Raw genomic sequence first — 23,792 nt, forward strand, 5'->3', positions numbered from 1 at the left:
GGGCTATAGGGAAAATTCGAGGAATACCTATTCTGAAACATGTCAATTATTTCATTTTATCCTTTCCAAATCATTCTATTGATTCAATCTCCCTTGAGATTTTCTGACTAATTACTGAATAAAGGATAATAAAGAAATATGCTACATGCATAGAGGAAATTCTGCTGAATTCTCCTAATCAAGGACCTAGCCATTTCCAGTGAACACAATTCATTAAGAAAGTGCACCATATTTTTAGGGAAGTAAACACTTCTTATTTGCTGTTATGACTACTGACTTCTATAATGTTCAAAAATTATTTTGGACACTTAACAACATTTTAACATTGATGTTTCAGCTCCTATCTTTGAAATTTTTTAATGTTTTTAATGACCTCTCAGAAGGACAGGACACATATTAGAAGGAAAAGTCTATTAGTATTACTGAAAAGTGTGCCAAACACTCAACAGTACTAGAGTTGACAATACTATAACACAGATAAGGGTTTATACTAAACAAAATTGCCTGTCTACCTGTAGAAATTCTTTCAAAGTGGAGAAGAAATTTACTTCAGAGTGGCAAAAAACTGCTGATAGCCTATTATCAACCCTGAGAAAAGCAGCATGACCCCTGAGTGCCCCAAATCCATCTTGGTGGCTCAAAACCAAATTTTAGATACTAAATGAGGAAGGTAACATGGTCAATGACTATGAGAAATAGTGCCAGTCTTTTCCCAAAGGAAGATAATCAGTTCTTATTGCTTCTATTCATTCCCCCTTCCATTATCTCTTACAGTCATACAGATGGCACAATCAAATCAACTTGAACCGGGTCAGCTCGTCCTCTTTTGCATCTATTCATGTTGGTCTTAAAAGCATCTGTCTCTCTGACATCCAGCAAAACATCTGCCAAAAGTTCTACAAAACCAAATAGAGATGCCAAAAATGCATATAAATAGCAGCTTGCTCCCGTGTGGTCACATCATCTTGTTTTTAAATTCCTGTGCCCAAAGGCACGTGTATTTTCTTCTCAGTGAAAACAATCTGATAAATTGGTGACACATTTCACCTAAAATCATTTTTACTGAAGTAAATTTGAAGACATAAAGCACTCAGAGAATGCATACAGCTGCATGTATTGCATAAACAATCAGATTTCTGGAAGAACTGAGAAAACATATCATGCACTCTCTAAAAATCTCTTTAGCTGGACATTAATGGATGACTTTAGAAAGAAAAAAGGCTGGGGGATGCAGAAAGAATAACTGCATGAAAAAAATATTCTCAAAACTATTCATAATTATGGGGAGAAAAAAGCCCCCCCTCACAAAAAACCAAACCAAACCAAAACCGAAGAAAACCAATAAGAGACATTAGCTCACAGAGGACAATGAGGACCATGCAAACACCAGAACATTTTGTGCATGGAAGAGCTGTACTGGCTGAACAGGAGCAAGAAACACATGATCAGCAATCAGTAAACGACAGGTAGCGTTTGAGAATAATGTGGTGGCAACATCACAGTTGCTCTGTCAGGAATCCCAGTTTTCTCACAACATTTCTGGGGTGCACATTTTCCTTCATGTCCCCAAGCCAACTTGCCTCTAGTAGAACAGCATTTAAAAGCTTGCTGCCACAGCAAATGCTACCAAAAGCAGAGGGACGGCTGGTTAGGGATTCATTTCCAATTGGTGCCATTTGTCACACCTCCAAACTTATTACCCTTGATTTAATCAGGCAACTGCATTGCTGGGAACACTTAAGCAATAAATTTACAGTGACTCTCAGGGCAACTGAAAACTCTGATTTGTGCTAACTGGTTTTTTGTTTTATTTTTTATAATCAACCTTTACTCTTTTTTTTCTACTTCATATTTGGAAACCTTTAGTTTTGTCTTATAGGACTCGGTTTCACCATGCTGACAAGCATATCACAACACCATGCAGGAGATGCCAATATACTATCTGGCTCCCCAGTTCTTAGCCCAACAGAAACCAGGAGTCTTCTAGCATCAGGGCTTGTCAGGTCTTACAGAAAGCAGTGACTCGCAGTTTTGCACTGGTTCATGGCTGATGGGAAATGGGGGAAGGGAATAAAAAAAAAAACCTCCCAAACCGCACAGGTCCAATCCTTGTATACGCCTTAACTCAATAAAGCTCTGCATCACTTACTTGAAGTTACACACGTGCTTCAGCGCCCTGGTGAACCTGGGCCAAAGTAATGATTACAATTCAACGGAGGGATATATTTGAACAACCATGAGACCCTATGAGGTCCTAAGAGGAAAGCATCAAATACGGCCATTGAGTCTGTACTCATAGCTGAAGCAAGAAATAACAGTCATGGACTGACACAAAGGATCACTACTGTACAGCAGAATGTGCTTCCATTTCCAGAAGGGACAAATGCAAATCCAGAATAGAGCTAAGAAGCAGAAGAGTGACTCTAGCTTCACTCTCATCCCAAATAGCATCATCTTGGCTCTTCTGCAGGAGGGCAGATTCAACCCTCCCCTCTCTTACCCAGAAGGTTCTTTGCTTCACACAGGTAACACAGGTTTTACTTGAGGTTAGGCTACTAAAAAAACCAAAAAGACACTTTCTACATCCAGTATTATGGGACAGTTTCAGTTCCTGCAAAGCACAAAGCACAAGTTCTCAAAGCTTCTCTGTGAATAATATTACCTCAGGCCCATCCTTCTAGTTTTACATTGCTGGTTTTGCTCATCACTTAGTACATTCTGTACCTTTTAACATAAATTTAAAGAATACATTAAATACTTTAAATTCAATTAAAAGAGAATATTTTTCCATTCCCAATGATTCAGCCGCTAAAGGGTGTAAATTGTACAAATACACAGGAAGGGCAGTAAAAGAGAAGTTTAAAAAAAAAGAAGTACATAATTCAAGTTGTGCTGCTGCTGGTGATGTTGTACACTGGTAGAACCACTGGTGTTGGGAAAGACTCAATACAGCTGACCAACATCATATGCTATTGTAACAACGAAACAAATTGGTTACCTGAAGGAAAGAAACAATATAGTTACTGCAATCAAAGCAACAACAAAAATGGATATATTACCTGATATCAGAAAGATCACATTTGTTTCCAGCGATGGCCATTACAATGTTTTCAGGACCATGTTCTTTTAGTTCTTTCACCCATTTCTTCAAAGTATGAAATGAATCCTAAGTCAGAGAAATAACAAATAAGCTAACAGCTTAGTCTCACTTGATGTATTTGCCAATTTTTTTAAGTTAGAGGAACACAGCTTTGACAGTATTAATGCAGTAACAACTTCACAAGACTAGAAGAAGATCGCTGTATCTATGTAATCTGCTTTTCAAACTTTAGGTCATAAGATTTCCTCAAATCAATTCTTGAGCTTGGACATTTCCCACCTTGCCCCTCCGCCCCCAGCAGCACCCAATGTTTTTCTTAAATTTTCAGGGATGAAGAAACTACCACAGTTTGGTAGTTTAAGTTTGGCTAGTAACTAATTTCCTTCACTTTTAATGTGAGCTTCATTTGTCTAATTTAAACTTCTGCCCAGTGGATTACCATCTCAGCCACTGTCATATTTTTGGTAAACATCCAGGAGAACTTTCACAGGGAGCCCCTGCCCTCCACATTTGCAAATCTGTGACCTGGTAAACCTCATTTTACTCATTATGAAACCAAATGAATGGAAAGACAGTTCACTTGGCTTTTTCCTTCCAAGTACAAAAGTCAAACACTTTTTAATGCTACCTACCTTTTAGTAGCAAATTCTCCGTTTCTTTACACTAATGAACTAATAGCATTAAAATCACTTTTGTTCCTAGAGATTCTAATTACAATGCATAGTTGAAATTATTACTGAAACTCCGAGTGAGCTCCCAAATATATTATAAATAATTTTTCCTTTTCAGTAATGCATATAAGAGTTGTGTCTAAATCAGCAACAGCTGTATCAGTATCACTGAAAGGAGAGCACTATCAGTCATTTGGGAAAAAACATCCATTCTGTTCTAATGATCAACGCTGAATATTAAGCATCAGAAAGTGAAATACACATTGACCTTCCTCTCCTACTTTCCCCTCTTTATTCTGAGAGCTGTTCCACATAAGCTTGGAGAAAAGCTGGCAAAAAAAAAAAATCTGTTCTTACAACACATTATAAGATCAACCGCAAGACATTTAAATTAAAAATAGGTATCAATCCAGCACGATTCACTCTTTCTCATCTTTTCTTGGCAAATTAGCAAAGGAGAACAGTACCACTGTGCAACCGTGGCCACCATCATCAGCCACAGATCATTACACTAATGCACTGGAGAACCAACCCAGCCCTCTCAACCTAGTAGTAAATAATTCAGTTGGCAGGAAAGGAATAAAATGCTAGTGAACTGTCATGACCATCCATCCATTAACGCCTCCTCTAACTCAGCTTTATCAGCAGGGGGTTCTTTCAAAAGCAGTGGAAGAGGTGTTCAGCTAGAACCTCCTAGCCTCCTCTGCCTGAGAAAGGAGCAAAAGCAATTTAGGATCTGAAAATACAATTTTCACTCCGAATGAATAACATTGAGACAAAGGTCAGAGACTTCTTATTTCATTACTGGTTTCAAAGTTAAGACATGAGTCCCACAATGCAAACATGAGATGATATGCTTAGTTAAAAAGAATTAATTTTAAAATCAGTAATATGCAACCACCTGAATTTCTGTTCAGTTGATAAAGCAGCCAGCTGCTTTTTGTGGTAAAAATTCAATTCCATACAGAGAACATGGTGGTGCTGGGAGGTATTGCAGGATATTATCCTGTCTACTTAGCCAGAGGAAATCCAAAGAAACTTTGGCAAAATGCAGTCTCCAACATTTTGTCTAGAGGAAGTTTAAGCAACACAGAAACAGGACCTAATATTTAATTTTTTTAAGGCAGTTGGACACCTCCATCCAAACCTACAAAAACTACCGAAGCATATAAATCCCACTGACAGGAACAGGGATTAACATATAAATACTTCTGCAGTTGTGGGGTTTAACTCCAACTCTGGCCCAAGCAGACGAGTTAACACAGGCAAAAAGCATACAGAAGGTCTTACCTGTTTGGTGATATCATAAACTATCCCGGCTGCTGCTTAACCTCGGTAGTACATTGGAGCCAAGGAATGAAACTGTTAAAACATAACCCCCAACCAAAAATATCATTAATCAATCAGAATTATCACACAATTTGTCAGGTCACAAAGACTTGCCATGGCAAGACCACTGACTTTTCTTTCACCCCACAGAGGACAGACCTCTTCAATGGTTGCCCACCTCTAACTTTCCTCCAATGCCAAGGAAGCAGAGCTCCCTTATCTCCTGCTGTTCTTCACCCTGCTGGATTCCTGCAAAATCAGCACTTACTGGTTCAATGCAACTTCTCCATTACAGGGTATGGACTCTGAGGACAAGTTCTGACGTGAAGATCACCTGGACTTAGAGGCCTAACCTGACAGCATATAGACCCCCTCCGCAACATTTTCCTTTGTAGTTCTAACAGACTGGGTTCAGCTTGGGTTTGAGTTTTATAAAACAGAGCAAATGACAGATAAAATTAACTTGTCAGAAAACTCTGAATACCTGTCACGTTTACTTATCCTATACTATGACAGATATTTTGAAAAACATGGGTTCTTGCAGTTTAAGTTATTCTTCAGCTTTTTGTTTCAAGGCAAACATCCTTTAAGAAAAAAACCAAGCAATAAACACGTTTATTATAACAACAGCTTGCCAACAAACAGCATAATTTACCATGACTAAGCAGCTGATTTAGAATTACAGCTTATAATTACACAGAGAAAGGCAGTCAAAAAGCCCTTCTGCTGATTCAACTAAAACTAGTCTTAAGCAAAACGAAAATAATCTTTCTTGGAAAATACATTCAGTCTCACTGTACTCATACAGACATTCTACAAATTTTTACTCGCAAAGTGATCTGCAAAAGCTTCATATAAAGCTGCAGCTAATAACTCCCTAAATCAAACGCATTATTAGGGCAGGGTATGAATCTCACTGCCCGGTGAACATGCACAGATCTATGTGTTACGTGGCAAACCTCTGCAGATTTACTGGACACATCTTTTTCTCAGAACTGTACTTACAGCCTGAGCATTTAGACCCAGCAGCCTGCACATTTCTTGCTGTTTCACGTGCAATCTATAAAGCGAGTTACTTGCGACAGTGGTTCATTTACCAGTTTGTAAGCTATTTATCACAGATCACACGCTCCAGCTCAAGGTCGATACTTCCTCTTATAACAGTAAGGATGCGCAGCAGCAGTGACAGATGGTCAAGTGTTGAAGTGTTTTGGGGAGCGAGGCAGGTGGGAGAGCTCATTAATAGGAGAAAACAGCAGGAAGGAGGATGAGAAAAGAAAGAAGAATCAGTCAAGAAGTGTGGTCTGAAGAAAAGGGATCAGCCAAGATCCTGAGGGAGTTGGGTAGATGTGTCTTCCGGGCTTTTAGTGTGTGGCTTTATTACTTGCATATTTAATGCAATAAACGCCTTCCAGAATTTTCAGGCTCCCAGATCATGACAGAAATTTCCACTGTGTTAGAATAGGCTAGACTATTTCGGTCAGAAGGGACTTACAACAATCATCTAGTACAACTGCCTGACCAATTCAGGGCTGACCAAAAGCTCAAGCAAATTATTAAGGGCTTTGTCCAAACGCCTCTTAAACACTGACAGGCTTGGGGCATCGACCACCTCTCTAGGAAGCCTCTTCCAGTGTCTGACCACCCTCTCGGTGAAGAAATGCTTCCTAATGTCCAGCCAAAACTTCCCCTGATGGACACAGCTCTGAACCATTCCCACATGTCCTATCGCTGGATCCCAGGGAGAAGAGATCAGCACCTCCCTCTCCATGTCCCCTCCTCAGGAAGTTGAGGAGAGCAGTGACATCGCCCCTCAGCCTCTGTTTCTCCAAAGCAGACAAGCCCAAAGTCCTTAGCTGCTCCTCACAGGACATTCCTTCCGGCCATTTCACCAGCTTTGTTGCCCTCCTCTGGATGCATTCAAGGACCTTTACATCCTTCTTAAATGGTGAGGCCCAGCACTGCACGCAGTACTCAAGGTGAGGCCACACCAATGCTGAACACAGCGGAATAATCACCTCTCTTGACCAGCTGGCTACGCTGTGTTTGATGCACCCCAGGATGGGGTTTGCCCTCTTGGCTGCCGGGGCACACTGCTGACTCCTGCTGAGCCTGCTGCCAACCAGCACCCCCAGATCCCTTTCTGCTGGGCTGCTCTCCAGCCATTCCTCTCTCCATTTATACTTGTGCCTGGTGTTACTCTGTCCTAGGCGCAGAATCTGGCATTTTTGACTTGTTAAATTTCATTCCATTAATTATTGCCCAATGCTCCAATCTATCTAGATCACTCTGCAAGGCTTCCTGTCCCTCAAGAGAGCCAACAGGAACTCCCCATTTGGTATCATCAGCAAACTTGCTAATGGTGCATTCAACTCTTGCATTCAGATCATTGATAAATATATTAAACAGGACTAGCCCTAGAACTGAACCCTGAGGAACACTGCTGGTGACTGGTCACCAGCCAGATGTAGCCCCATTCACTACAACCCTTTGAGCTCTGCCCTTCAGCTTGTTCTTCACTCGGCGTGAAGAATGCTCATCCCACAGTTGGACAACTTGTGCAGAAGGATGCTGTGAGGGACAGTATCAAAAGCCTTACTAAAATGAAGAAAAACTACATCCATCACCTTCCCTTCATCCACTAGGCAGGTGATCTTACCATAGGATATCAAGTTAGTTAAACAGGACTTTCCCTTTGTGAACCCATGTTGACTGTGCCTGATGATTGCATTTATTCTTTAAATGCCTGTCAATAGTGCCCAGTATAATCTTCTCCACAATTTTTCCAGCAACTAAGGTTAGACTAGCAGGTCTGTAGTTCCCTTGGTTTTCTCTCACGCCCTTCTTGTAAATGGAGTAACACTGGCTAGCTTCCAGTCAGCAGGGACCTCCCCAGTCTCCCAAGACCTTTGGTAGGTGATAGAGAGGGGTCCTGCCACAACATCCGCTAGCTCCTTCAGAACTCTGGGATGAATCCCATCATGACCCATGGACTTGTGAACATTCAGCTGATACAGCTGGTCCCTTACGATTTCAGTGTCCACAAATGGAAAGTCACTGTTCCCATACTCATGGTCCTCCATCTCGGGGTCTATCAGTATTACTAAAGACTGAGGCAAAAAATGTACTGAATGCCTCTGCTTTTTCTTCATCCCTATTAGTCAGATGACCGTCTTCAACACGTAATGGTCCAACGCTTTCCTCTGACTTCCTCTTGCTATTAACATACTTAAAAAAGCCCTTCTGAAACAACACTGGCCAGTTTCAACTCTAATTGAGCTTTGGCTTTTTGTGTCTTCTTCCTGCATAGATGAACCACAGCTCTGTACTCTTCCTGCGAAGCCTGACCTCGCTTCCAGACATCATACAGTTCCTTCTTCCTCTTGAGCTCTGTGAGGAGTTCCCTGTTCAGCCAACAGGGTCTTCTGCTCTGCTTGCTTGACTTAGGACACAGTGGAATTGCCACCTTCTGTGCTTCTAAAAGGTAGTTCTTAAAAGATTGACCAGCACTCATGGACTCCTAAGCCCTCAAAAGCAGACTCCCAGGGTACTCTGCTAAATAACTCCCTAAATAGCTTAAAGTTAGCTCTCCTGAAGTCCAGGGTAGCAACTCTGCTGTCCTTTTTTCTCATTACACTCAAACATTTCATGATCACTGTGGCCAAGGCAGCCAGCTACCATCACATCCCCCACGACTCCTCCTCTGTTCACAAATAGCAAGGAGGGCAGTAGGAGGGCATCTTTCCTAGTTGGCTCGCGGAGTACCTGTGACAATAAGTTATCTCCTACGAACTTCAAGAATTCACGAGACCTGCTCATTAACACCTGTGTTGCACTGAATTAGCCTGAAAATCAAGGACCTTAATTGCAGAGGGTAGATCCAACCTTTCATGGTGTATGCACACTCCTCCCAGCCTGTAACTCCTGGAAAAAAACCGACATACTCTACACACATGCTGATTTGGTTTTAATCTAGATTACATGGTATGTATGAATTTACAAAGCTCTCAGATAACAGCATCACACCTCACAAGAGCCATGCAGTTAAACTCACATGCTTCAAATTCCTTCAGTACTGGGCCCAGAAAGCACACTGAGAAACTGTACATCTTGGGAACCTCTCCCCCTTTTCTTTTGACCAGGTTACAGGAATGCTTTCCATGATAGCTGTCACACTGAAGAATATTGACAGTGTTAGGGCCAGAAAGTAAAAAAATAAAAATAATAATTTAAAAGAAACAAGCAGACAGAAAAGCAGACCTCTTTTACTGGATCCTGGACAAGTAGAACCAGATGAACTGGAATCAGGATGCAAACTACCATTTTTGGGGTAGGATTAATTTTTAGCTGTATTCCCAAACCAGCTTCTTGTACATCAGATAAACCCCAGGCTCAGCTGAAGGGAAGGGGTGGGAAAGCATGGCCGAGAAAAAGGAGGAAGGAGAGGACTACTAGAAGCCAGATTCATATTGGTTTAGACCACACTCAAATAGCTCTGCACTTGCAGAACTATTTTGTGCACATCTCTGCTGGTACAACCAACTGCCACTGCCAGTTTTACTCTTTTTTTTTCCTATAATGGCAGCAATAATAATTTTAAATCAGTGCAGTTAACGCATAGAAACAAAGAAAACTTCTTTTGAGACATTTTTGAACATTAATTAATCACCTCAACAGTGTTGCATTTCGGTAACAAACTCTAAACAATGTCAAACTATGTTTGACCTGTTCCTTGTGTCAAGAAACATAAAAAGCTGCAACCAGAAGTGCAGCATGCGGGAGGAATGCAGTTCCTCTGCTATTTAAGACAAAATAATCTACTTAAATATTCCTGTTCCTCACAAGCTTGAAAAGAGGGAAGGCAAGACCACAGCAAGCTAGGCTAGAAAGGCAACTGCCTTTGAAAAGCACTCAGGTTCAGTAGTTGTTAACATATAAGTACGACCTCCCTACTCTACTCTACTGAAAATCTAATTACTTGCTCAGCTGAAAGGACAGTTATTTTCTCTTTCATGATTCTACAGTAATATTTTAGCTATAAGGCTTTTTAAGAGGAGAAATAATTTCATCCATATTTGGGCATGTAGCATCAGGATTTGGGTTTTTTAAATGTCAAGTGATAGATTTCATCTGGCATGTAAGTTTATATTCCTATTTGGATAAATCTGACACTCAAGATTTCATATTTCACATTCAGCAAAGTGCATCTTAATGCAATTTCCTATGGTCTGTAAGGAAAAATAAAAAAAAGTACTTTGTGTAATAACAACTGAAAGTACACTAGTAACAACTGTTACCAGTTATCACAGTACAGAATATCAAATAAAAGCAAAATTAAATCCCCTTTGTCATTCTTTTGTACAATCTAATAAACAAACATGGTGCTACACTGTGTCTCAGTTATAAGAAATCACTGTTGTCCACAAGAAAGCAGGAAAAGACTCTTTGCAACACAGAATGAATCAAGGGGGGTTGAAAAATTGTAACTGAGTAAGTTTCATGATCTAATAATAGACTCTTAACAAATGTGTTTTATGAGCACAGATTTTTCCAGTATCACCAGCATACTAGTAAAATTATTATGCAAATAATATTTATCTGATGCCTTTTTTCTTTTTCTTTTAAATCAGTGCCCAAAAGCAAAGTCCTCTTGAACCTTTTTCTGGCCCAATTCCCTGGAAAAAGAGTGTCATGCAAAATTAATTAAAGGAATACAAAATACTAATGTGCACATTTTTCACCTGCCAAAGATCTAATCATAGAATCTTTGGGTTGGAAGGGACCTTTAAAGGTCATCTAGTCCAACCCCCCCTGCAATGAGCAGGGACATCTTCAACTAGAGCAGGTGATCAGCTTGATCTTGGCTTCTACCATCTCTAATGTGGGACAGATGCCCAAAACAAGTGACACACAAAAAATCAGCTCACAATATTAAATCTCATAGGACTACCTTCTGTATTATAAGTTACAATGTCTATAACCTTGACTTTATAGCTCAGTATTTCTGTATCCAGTAATTACCAAAAAAATTTTGAGAAACAGGAACAGTTCAAGATTTGGCATGAGAACACTTCAGCTTATCAAGAAGGGCCACCTAAAATGCTCAGGCAGCCACCCCCCGGCTCTGCCACACGGATACCCAGGTCACAACCCCAAATTGCCGGGGAGTCAGCCCCTCTATAACCTGCAGCAGAGACCAGTGCTCTGGCAGATGCCACTCCTACCTGCAGCCAGCAGCAGCTCACATCACCTTGAACTAACAGGGAAACACAGACCTGAAACAGTTGTCTATCAGCTCCCACCATCACAATTAACCCCACTCCTAACCCATTTCAAAAGCTTATCAAGATCCAACCTGAAATAATGTTGGGTTTTTTTTTTACCCATGATACTTCTACAAGGATCATATTATTCTCTTGATTAATAAAATCACAAATTCCTAGTTACTAAATTACTTGTAATTTACTTGCACCTTGATTTACTAAAAATCAAGCATCAATGTTTGCCTTTAGCTGAAATATGAATATAGAGCAGTCTTAACTTTGCCAGTCTGCTAAAGCAGGCTCTTCCAGTCCGAAGATAACATAACAGGGAGAAAGCAGGGTCTATTGGCCTTTCTCTGTGCCTGGCCCGGCTTCAGTTCATCCCTCCTGACTGCTGGTGACCAGGTTTGTATGTAGCACCCTAGACATGAAAACAGCCTTAACTGCACTTCTCGTAACATATAACACATTTCTCATGGCTGCATCATATACATATGATCATCCTTTAACCAGTAAATATATTCACAGGTGGCTTTCCTTCTCTGTTTCAAAAAAAAAAAAAAAAAAAAACATCCACAACTTTACAGCATACATTTTTGTTGGGAGTCAAAAGGTATAGGGACTTGCTACTTATACTACTGAATTTCATCCTCACCATTTCCCACCATGTCCTTCTAGGTACTGGGAATACTTCCGATCTTTGTATAATGAGTAAACCATCATTAGCAGCTCCCCTACTGTGGAAATTTAGAAGTCCTGTGCCTCTCATTCCGTATCCACAAGAAGTTTGCCTATTTGCAAATACCTACCCATTTCATCACTCATTAGGCCTGCTCTGCTTTTGCAGGGGTTGATAACAACTTTTGAGTCTGAGGTCACTAAACTATGCAATGCGATAGTTAAGTTGTAGGGGTGCATTTTCCAATTCAACAGCTACAGCCAGGCCAAAAGGGCCATTCAAAATATAAATAAGAAACTTATTTTAGCAAAGACGTGCCAAAAAACAAAATCAATGACTTCGTGCAGACTTCTAAGACTCTGTTCCTTAGAGCATGCTACACAGTGTGCTACATACCTACACAGTCACATAAGAACTGGTGCAATGCTAACTGGGTTCAGAGCACCTTCGTACTCATGCTCCTCTACCAACACGTCCACTTTGCACTTGTGGTTCATCATCTTTGCCACCAAGGAGGAAGAAGTGAGGCCACATATGCATTATGAAATTTCCTCTGAAAGGCGGTCCCCTTTTTCTCTTAGAATCCAACTCGAAGCTGCCCAGCCTTTATAGCTGTACAGCCCTGCAGCACAGAGGACAAATTCAGTCTTAGGCACTGCAAATGCAAGTTCAGCAGAACCAGTTGCTCTTCTTGATTCCAGGAGTGGTTTGGGATTCTGCAACCTCTCATCTAGCCATCTCACTGAAGTCAACAGAAGCTTTGCCCTTGCAAAGGGCAGAAAAATGGAGCCAACCGGCCGTTAAGGAATTTACCACCTGTTTAAAAGTTCCGTAGTATTTTGCTTTCTGTTTCCTGTGCATCTCATCATGAAGGGGTATATTTGGTTGTAGGTAATGCTTTTCACATTTCCTCTGTACTAACAGCACAGAACAGCGAAGAAGAAAAACCCACAGAGCAGCCGTATCACAATACTTAGAAGAGAAAAACACATTCAAGGGAACACAATGTAAATCACACCCAAGCTGTGGTAGTGAAAGTCTCTTAACATGTCTTATGCAATGCTGGTTTAGAAAGCAAAACAGAGGCCAAATAAATACGGAAATAAAGAACTACCACTCCTGTCTATTTATATAGGGGCTGACAAATGCTGCTGAAGACAGTCTGGATTCATTCAATCTGCCAGGCACACCAGGGAACTCTAATTCATGTTAGCCACTCTTTGCACCATCCTGTAGTGCTACACCCCAGCACAGGCTTACTGCCACAGCAGGGCTGTCTCTTCCAAACTCCACAGCCAAGAGGAAAAAAAACAAAACCAAAACCATCACCCCCACAACTCCTTGCTTGGGTTGCTTTTACCATCCTGGACTGTAAAGAACATCACTTGTTCTTGCTGAAAAAGGATTATAATTCTGCCTATAAGCATGGCTGGAAAGGGATGCCAGAGTAAGCAGAATCAGACCAGTGCTCAGCGAGTGTTACACACCTTCTCACATCAAGGGCTGAATTCAGCAAAGATTTTTTCCACATGGTGCCTTTTCAAGCATCTGCAGGTGCACAGCAGCACACAATTTGCTTCCTGACAGCTGTAATCATTTGACTAGATTTCATTCCCATTCTTGAGAAGCTGCTAACTACATATGTTGCATCCAAGTGGCCAAGACCAAACCACTTGGCTCCTCTCAAGGTCAGAGATGCTTACCCTTTCTTTAACTGGGTGCCCTTTAATAGTAAGGACAGCCACAGCTTCTGGCTCCCTGCTAGCTGCTTACATGTGCGGGCAGTGACATAGCTCTGCAGCTTCCTTCCCCTTCTTATTAAACAAACTCACCTTTCCAGACTAGGACATTCATGCACCTCAGTCCCATCGCTCAGCAGTCCATTCCCAGCCTCTCTGGAGGTGATTTTGGATGTCCTGTTTCTCCTGTCCTTGACCCTTCCTGCCACACCACCACAACAAACCCCTTCAGTCCCGTCCCCAAACCCATCTGAAGCACATTCTCCCTTGTGCTTTGGCCCCTGCTCCTACAACCCAAACTGCTGAGGTTCTCGTGGCGAAGAGCATGGTACACCAGTGCCAGAAACACGTTACTGCCAGCCTGTTTAGGAGAGCTGCCTTAACTGCTTCTGTGGATCAGGTAAGAACCCATGAGGGAAGAGCCAGAGGTTGCCACCACTGCATCTGCATGGCATGAGCTCATTGAAGCAGTCCATGCACCATGATCAGTTACCTGTTCCACAGCTTGGGAGCTTCTACTTGCCCAAGTCTGGGCATTTACATGCCCCATTCTTGTCACCTTCAAGGCAGTGGCTGCCAACAAACAGAAAATCGGGGTGTAGAGAGAAGCAAAGGCAAAAACCAGAAGCATCAAACAGATTATCCTGACACAGAAGCTTCTCGCGCAAGAAGCAGCACAGGGAGGGATACAAAATTCCTGACATTCTCAGCTGGCAAAGAGCAAATGGAAAAATGTTACGCATGAAAGCCACTATCAGATACCATTTAGCATTTTGTAACCTTGAGCAGTTTTCCCTCCATGATTGAAGGCTGAGATTCCAGTTCTCAGGATTCACAAGCTGAATAAATCAGGAAAGACATGTCTCTCTCCAACCCACGAGTATTTTCTGCGAGTTAAATTGAAGAAGATATATATATAAGAATGAGCATTTTTCTCAAATATGCAAGAATTCTTGAAGAGGGAAAAATTCCAACATTTTAGGATAATCTTCTGAAGAAATTTTAAATAAGCAGAAAACAGATTTTTGCAACATCACAGAAGTGACCTATGCTTAGCCCTTCTGAAGTTTACGGTCATTAAACAAAGAATGCAAAAAGACACTACACCCAAACCACAGCTCGCTGTCAAGCTACACATGCTGCAAGTTTGTTAAGTTTAAGAAAACACACATTCACACGCATCTCAGATGATTTACCATGCTTCACACTCACTCTAAAAATAGTAAAAATAACATATTCACTTACTAGCTCTAATGCCACTTGTACTCTCACAGATGCACATACTACCAAATCTCACGTTGACCTTTGCAGCATGCAAGCAGTAGCTCACTGAAAGGAGGTCCTTACACAACACGCAAGGAAACCACCTCCACACTGAGCCGTGGGCTATCATCAGAATCAACCTATATAAAACTGTAGAGCAAAATCCAGGCCATGTCTTGACTGCAGAAGTAATTCAAGTCATTGGTAGTTGGCGTGAACTCTTCTCAGGATAGTCTGGTTTCAGAGGAAGCATCCATAAGCTCTGTCATCAGGTTGCTCAGCTTAGGAGAAACGTCCCAGTCAAAACTGAAAACTGCGGCAAGAACAAGTCCTCCTCTCAAGCAGCATTTTCACCCCCTACCTTGTGACTCGGTCTCTGAATCACCAGGACAACTACTGTCATTCAGAAAAGAGGGGGCTATAAAGTGCTGCAGATGCATCAGTCAGCCTTTTCCTGGAAATGGAGCAGTTCTCCCCCCCACTCCCCAAAAAACCCCACACAAACAAAATCCCACAACTCAGGGCAATTCCTATCAAGGTTTAAATTGGGCTCAAATAATTGAGGCTCCTTCTATTAAACAAAATTAAAAATCCCAGAGTTCAACATAGTAAATTTAAAAAGGACAGGGATAAATTTTCCTGGCCCAGAAACATGGCCCTCAGGTTCCCTAACTATGTGCTACAATATTCCTCAGCTGGCAAAATGGAAAGCTGGCAGCCACCCAAGGTATTCAGACAAAGCATTGTAATTAGAAGCTACTTAGGGCACCATGAACCAAAATATATGCTAATAAAAACATCATTAACTTGTGAAGAGACTCTTCTTACAGGAGGGAATCTTTACTAACAATAATGTAATTGTCATGCATTTAAGTCCTGAAGTCCATGGCAACAATTTAAAGCTCATGGGGAAAAAGTGAGACAGGGAAAAAAGTGACATTTGGAAAATAGTGGGGTGGAGGGAAAGTGACTCTGAGAAACAGAAGAAAGCAAGCTTGCCTGATAGCACACCAACACAAAGTAACCAGGTCTGCAGAGACCAGTACTCAGGCATAGAAAAGTAGGGGCATTTTGTTAAGTGTGCTACCAGTTTAAGGTTCTCCCTATCCAAAAAAGGGAAAAGAGAACACAAGATAAAAGGATTAAGAAGCTCTCTCCTTTTGTAATCAAGTACAATGTGAATTTTCCACAGCGAGAGCTGCTGGGGAGCCACGTACGCCTCTCCAGGGACTCCTCCAGGAAGCACACTGAGCATTCGCTCCCATCAAGGCTACGACAGAAACGCTTTTGATGTACATTTTCTGCTGCATTATTGTCATTCTGCAGAAGTGACATTTGCTTGTTACTTCCCACAAAATGGCAATTCTGGTTCCTTCTCTACTCTGCCTACAATTCTGAGTTTCCTGACACAAAAGAAATAAAATATCTATTATCCATACGAATCAGAAGTTATCTCTTCTCCACGACCAACCTGTGACTGGCTGGCCTGTATATTAAGGTTCTTCAATTAACTCAGGTGTTCCTACAAGCTTTTAAATCCAACAGTGACCAGTATTTCCGAAGGCTTGCAACGTTACAAGTGGCTATCTGAAAGCTGATTTAACACCTCAAGGGGGTGCTGAGTGCTTCCAGCTGGCTTCTCTGAGCACCCAGGGCTGGGGTCCTTTTCAGAAGCAGGCACATGAATTTCCAGTTTCTCCCAGCTCACTGAAGGTGGCCAGGAGGCATGCTGGTTCTCACAGAGCATTGCTTAAATAAAGGTTTGCAACTAAGATATTTAAGAGTGGTTTCTCTACTCTCTCCAAGCTGGCAGTTTCCCAGTTTGTTGCCCAGAGAAACTCATGAAAAAGGAGAAACTAATGAACAAGGAGCCCAGAAGTGCTGCTGCTGTTGTTTCTGCCTGCCCGCTCTACTCCTGTTAAGGTTTGAGCTTAACTTTCATGGCATAAGTAAGGCTTCAATTAAATCTCACCTGGGGCTCTTCTGCTGTGAAGGCTCCACATCAGCACATAGACACAGCAACAGCTGGCACAGCTGGGGAAGCACAGAGCACCCCGACTCCAGAATAAGCACACAGAAGTCCTAGGCTTGGCCTTGGGTTTAGGAGAACGAAGCCAAACGAAGGCAATGTTGAAAGAGCAGGAAGTCCTAAACACTGCTATCAGCAGTATAGACAACAGGGGCACTGACAAAATTTCCAGACTTTAGCAGTGGAACATAAAGCCTCAATAAAAATCGCAAAGAACCAGGGAAGGACAACAGCTCTCAAAGCTGAAACACCACTTGGAAGACATTTATTAGTACACTGTGAAAAACAGCAATAGGCTCTGAGGTTGGGGTAGGCTGGAAGCTTTGGGTCATCACCATTGTTCAGAGGATAACAAGAAAGAAATTGAAAAGGGGAGACATTTGCTCTTGAATAATAGATCAGAAGGAGCAACAAAAGACAAAGTAACCAAAAGCCCAGACACAAATTAAAGTGAATAACCTATTGAGAAGCATCACATGTTTAGCTCTAAAATGGGGATGTTCTAGGACAGGTAATGACTTGGAACAGTATGGACCTCACCTTGGGAGACTTCTCTGCCTCTGTAGCTAGCAGTCAACACCCATCAACTTTGTTTACTGTATCACCCAGGTTTCCTAGAGTCCTAGTAAAAGATTGGGAATACATCGTGCAAACACAGAAGAAAAAGGTGGTCCCTGGCCTAAAGAGATTATAATTCACAATTACACATGAAAACCTGTAACATGTCTGTAATAGAATCTGAGCAATTTAACAAAGTTTGTGGTGGTTACTGCTCATCATTGTTTGACACACGCACAAAAAAAAAAAAAGAAATAAAGAAAAGCAGATGTTTGAAAAGTGATGAGTTAAAAAAATCAGAGGAAACATAAGGGACTAGATAGGAAGGATGGATTTTGTGTCCAAGAGTCAGAGCTCAGTCACAGATTTCCTGCCTCAATCAGGCATCATTTAGTTCAGTAAATATGACTTTATTAATATTCACCTACTTCAAAAAAAAGCTTTGAGAGTCTTAAGACTATGTGGGAAAACAGATTAATACTTACATCTAAATGTCAAGAACTGAGTTTTGTGTGCTAAAGAGCTAAAAGAAATAAAAAAGAAAGCAGAGCAGTGGAGGGAAGTGAGAGAGAGAATAAGCAAGGAAACACAAACCATGGGAAGGAAAACTGAACCTTTGCTACCTCTTGCAATAATTAGTCAGTTATCAGCTCCAGACCATGCAGAAGTCCCAAACAAGATTCAAGGGAAGGAATTATGCTATACTTCAAATATGTTTTTCAAGATCCGTTTTCCCATCATAAACTGAATTGCCAAGAGTCAACAGATTTGACCACTTTACATTATGCTGTGCATTATAAACAAAAGCACAAGCATTTCCTGCACTTAACAGCAAAAATCTTCATTGCCCACAATTCACATACAAGGTACAGAGAATAGAGTGGGATGTATCAGACTGATAGCCATTGAGGTTACTAAAACAAAAAAATTATCAACCAGGCTTATATATGGTCAATATGAACCAGTGCCCACAAACTCCGTTACGGCTTTTTTGAAAAGCCAAAGGAAAAGCTACTTAATTTGAGCAATTCACACACTTGAAAAATCAAGACAAAAAACCATTAAGTGGTTCAGGTTGCTGGTACTAATTTCCAAAATAATAACAGCAGACACAACCCATATCAAATGTCCCAACTCAGGACAACCCTAGAGTCACCACCTAAGCTCAGACCATCCTCCAGCCCATGTGCCAGAAGTCAGGTGCTTTCCAACACTGATGAAAGCTTCCACATGTAAACCTGATGAAACCAGAGGGGAGGTGGAGACTGCTTCGGCACCGCCCGAGCTGTCTTGAAGAAAGCAGCCAACAACTCATACCAGTTTTTTTTAGGTAAGTGGTATGGTCAGCCTGCCACTGCATTTACCCCACCTCTGAAATGGGAACATATATACTTGGCGACTGCTGACCACTTGCTTTGCAGAGCCTTGCAAAGACTCAGTAGGTTTGTACTTACAAAGCCTTCTGAAGATAAAAGGTTTAGAAAAAGTATGCCAACATGTTAAAAGAGACTGGAATAACAAAGACATACTGCAAAGTACTACTCACCCGTTCCTGACCAGCTGTGTCCCAGATCAGAAATTTATGAAGCTCATTCCCACAAGGCACAGTTTTAGTCATGAAGGATGCTCTAAAAAGAAGGAAGCAGCAGAAATTTGTGACATGACCAACACTCTGTATATGCAACCCTACAGGTTCAAGTCTCCCTTTTCTCAGACAAAATATATGATACCTATATATGTTTTTTAAAAGAAGGGAAAAGCCTCTGAGGTGCAGAAGGCATTTGTGCATGGGCCCAGGAACACAAATGCTCCTGCCACTCACACATAGCTTCTGCTGCAAGCTAGCTCCATCTTCATAGTGATATGCGCCTGACAAAAAGGCATCAGCCAGCATCATACCAGGCAACAAACGTGCAATTATTCAGTTAAACCTAGGAGACTGGATCACCAGGGAACAGAATAGTCACCTGCTGGAATGCACATAGTGAACAAATGGAAAAAAGCTCTTCCCCCTCTCAACTCAGATGAAGAAATCTTTGTGGCTTCTTGTATTTTTTTGTAGAAAATGCAATTTGTCTATGTTTTCACAGTTGATTTTTCTTCTTTTAGGAAAGAGGCTTACAAATTTATAGGCTTTTTCTGTATTACAGCATTTCAGTTGAAAGCTGGCTAGGAGAGACTGCCAAACTCTGGTAGACCACCCCCCCCCCCTCCTATCTGGACACTGCTGAAAAATTTGTTGTGGTAACTGTTTTCCTGGCTCATAAAGATGCATTTGATAAAATGCACTATCGTTACAAAAGCACCAAATGACATCAAATGACATATGACTGATAAAACATTTCCTGAGAATGATATACTAGAGTTCTCCTCTACAGCCAACTGCAAATTGCTCAAATTTAACAATGCTGCATTGCTTATAAAAATAGTAAGTCACGAAAAAAAGCACAGTATTTTCTCTGGTTATTTTCAGGGTGTGTGCTTTCAGTTGCCACTGTCCTTCTCAAAGCATTAAGCAACAATTTACAGTTTCAAAACCAGGAACTTTAGGACCGCCGCAGCTACCATATATTGCAAGGATTGTATATTTAAAACATTTGATTAATTTGGAAGAAAATAAAAATAAAAACCTTACCTATATAGACAAGTAATATCACCTGTGTGCAACCTAGCCTTCACATTTTAACCGTGAAATAGAAAAATATTTTCTCTCTGTTATCATAATTATGAAAATAAAAAGGTTGTTTTTTTTTTTTTTCATTTGAGCAGAAGACATTTACTTAGCAACCACAACTTGGGGAAAAAGGCTGCTGCTGATTTAGAAGTAAAGAACCACTGAAGTTCCCATCAATTCCTTCACTGCAAACAAACATCCTTCAGTCAGTAACGTTATTCATTACATGCTTCCTTTCTCTCTGTCCATTTTTCTCTGTTCATTACATTCAGGAGTCCAAAATTGTCCTGGAACTTCAACGTGCAACTTCCAGCTGAGACTCCTTCATGCATCAAAAGGCAGAGCTTTGGAAGACATCATCTAACCGTCTGAACAACACATAGCAATCAATACCAATCCTTCACAGACAATTTAAAACAGCTCTAACACACAAGCCAGATCAGCCATTCCCACCCAAACCACTCCTGTGTGAACACTACATATTAGCTTCCTTGCCCATAAGAGATCAAGAATTTTCAAAATTTTCCGATTAATGTTGGACTTGGCAGATTTGTCCCTAAGAAGTTAAAAGAAAATTTTTTTTGAATTAAAATCAACTACAGGACTAATAGGCTTCTGATGGCCTGACACATGAAAGCTTGGCAGTTTTTAAAGAATAACAGGTGTGAATTAATTATACTTAGTTTAAACTGCATTGTCCCTATTTTGAGAAAGACAGGATAATGTAACATGTCCTAAACCTAGATGAAAGGCTGTCCACACCTGGGAACAGACATTGTCCACGTTCCAGCCCAGCCTGGCAAGACACACAAAGCAGGTACGTTAAAGGAGTCCCCATGGTTCTCCTGCCATTACTCAGCGATGGGGTGTCCTGGTCATTGTGCAGATCACAGCCTCTTGGGTTGTGGAGTTTTGGTTCTTCAAGCTCCCAGGACCAAATTCGATACCTCATTGACCAGTGGGAACTAAAGTGATTTTAATCCTAAGGTCCTATGATCAAAACACAGTGTAAAGTGGGAAACTCTTGACAAAAAGAAAAGGACACCAGCCAAGTACGTCATCTAAGAACCCCTTGATGTAACATGGGTAAAGAAAAACAAAATGGAACAGCAGGAAGTCATGTCTATGCCCAACACAAGTCAATACAGTGTGGTTCTGGACAGCCCCAGAGAAGAGGTGATTTCAAGAGATGCCATTCACAGGAGGAGAATGGCAGAGTTCTGTCAGCCTGTCCATAACATATTATGCTGCAATATGGTTAAGTTGAGGCCCCCTCAGTATTCCCAGAAGAGCAGAGCATTCCTGGTTTGGGGCAGCCCCAAGCTCTCTAAACAGGTAGCGTGAGCTGAAAGCTGTTAAAGGAGACTAAGGGGTTCAGTGGAATTAATAAACTGGAGAAAAAAGGACATACAATATTCAGAGCCTTGAAAGTAAGGAAAAGAAAGGAGCTCAGCAGAAGGCAGTGAGTTAAAACATGTATGGAAGAAAAAAAGATATTATGCACGGTACTTACCCAATAGTAGGACTAATATTGTGATCAAAGTGGTCCTGGACAAATCGACAAACAATGCTCGATTTCCCAACCCCAGTATCCTGAAAAGAAAGGAAAGAATGACAGTGAGTTCAGGAGACCCTAGATATCAATACTTCACCTGAAAAAATAGTCAAATACTGGTTTGTGAAATTATATCCTCTCTAGTGGCAAGTGGGGCAGGTTAAACATTTCAAAAGAGAAGCAAGCACATCGATTATCCTTTTCAAATGTCAGCATTGTGACTAGAGCTTCCTGGTCCCCTTCCCAACACTCCCTTCTCTCCAAGCCCTGTATTCTTTGGGGTAGATTTTACATTCCTGTTTCAAGGACTGCAGTACTTCAAGCACAACCATTTACTTGCATAAGAAAATCCTGTGCTTTCAAACAAATGGTGCATTACCCAGCAAAACCAGAGAAACAATTTCATCCAGACCTGTTGCAAGGGCAGCCCAAGCACGGTTCCAACACAGATCACTAACACCAACCTTTTAGTACATTGACAGCGCTAACTTAGTAGAACTAACTTTTCCAAGCCTGCTTGGCAGAAGCTTTGCAGAGGCTTCAGGTGGTTTTGAAAAGGCAGGAATCCAAAGAGTTGGATCCCCTGAGATGCACAACCCTGTGCACGTTGTGTTACCGGACTCCGGTGAAACGCCATTACTTCAAATGCAACACAACTTGCTGTCTACACTGCAATGTGGCAGACTGCTTCCATTTGTGGGAAGTCTTTCTTCTTTTCTTTCTGTCTTTTTTTTTTTTTTAAACACACATACACACCACACCCCCCCAAATCAGTAAGGAAAAATAAAAGCAATACAGTACTAGAATAAAATATGAAATAAACTCAGGGGGGTGCAGGGAGAAAAGCTTGACATTACTCAGAAATGCTATTTTAGGAATTTAAGATATGAACAACTTCCCCAAAAAGCTGCATTTTTCAGTTTGTCTCTGCTATTCCATGAAGCATTGGATGGTACGTAGAAGAACATAAATTATACAGAGAATTATCAAGGAAGAGGAATAGCAATATCACTGTCTCCCACAGAATTGCAAAAAGCCTCCTCCGAGACAAAAACGATGCCAGGAAATCGATCCTGACCTTTCCCAGACATTAACAATGACAGTCCAGGGTCCAATCTAACTCATTAAAAAGTCAATGGAAAGTTTTCTATTAATTTCATTGGAAGTGACTGCAGAACTACCAGATTGTACCTGGTAGTTCCACCTGTATCCACATTTTAAAACACTTGACTAATTTGCATAAACTTCTCAAAAAGTGACAAGAGAATATAGTTTGTTGACAGCACTACACATGTAACTACGTATTAAAAAAAGCAGCCTTTGCCTTTTCTGTAATCAATTTTGCAGTATTTTACCTTCTTTTTGAATATGAAAGAAAAAGGCCTGTAGTTAAGATTTCCTTTCGCCATGTTTAAATGAAACTGTATCGCCACTGCAAGCAAAGTCTTTATAGACAGCACTTATTAGAAAACCATCATTTAAACTCTCATATTTAATTCAAAGCTGTCTTTAGTCAGCTTAAAAGCCATAATAAATGCTCATGCTACACAGACGGTTGTTTATCTACTGTGTTAAATCAATAGGAAAAAGAAGATCAAAGAGAGGAGCAGTGTTTAAAACCAGCCCTGTAGCCTTTGATCAATAGCAGCAACACACCCTGTTGCTATTCTCAAATTTTGCCTTCATTATCGATTCCAGCTGACATCTCTGTATAATTACTAGGCCAGGATGGCAGAACACATTTGAAAGAAAAAAAGAAAAAAAAAAGAAAAAAAAGAAAGAAGAAAAAAAAAAGAAGAAAAAAAAAAAAAGTCCTTTGTGCTGAAACTGAGGATCTAATTATTATTGCGGATTTTTAAGCGTTGTGGAGAAGCCACAACTACCACCCGCTGGGTGCGAAGAATTACACTTCCCTCTTGCGAGAACAGAGTT

General features: G+C 41.0%; 1 protein-coding gene across 1 annotated transcript; it reads right to left on the bottom strand.

Annotated features, from left to right (window-relative positions):
* Positions 1-3,059: 3,059 nt before the first annotated feature.
* LOC104621207 (ras-related protein Rab-31-like) lies at positions 3,060-21,907 on the bottom strand (the record flags this gene model as incomplete). The annotated part of the gene is given in 4 exon segments (XM_010287633.1): positions 3,060-3,166; positions 5,062-5,133; positions 19,178-19,259; positions 21,819-21,907. Coding segments are annotated over 4 exon segments (350 nt in total), but the record flags the coding sequence as incomplete, so codon positions are not given.
* Positions 21,908-23,792: the final 1,885 nt, after the last annotated feature.

The sequence above is a fragment of the Phaethon lepturus genome, unplaced genomic scaffold (assembly GCF_000687285.1).
Source record: "Phaethon lepturus isolate BGI_N335 unplaced genomic scaffold, ASM68728v1 scaffold7775, whole genome shotgun sequence".
In the NCBI taxonomy this organism is placed as follows: Eukaryota; Metazoa; Chordata; class Aves; order Phaethontiformes; family Phaethontidae; genus Phaethon; species Phaethon lepturus.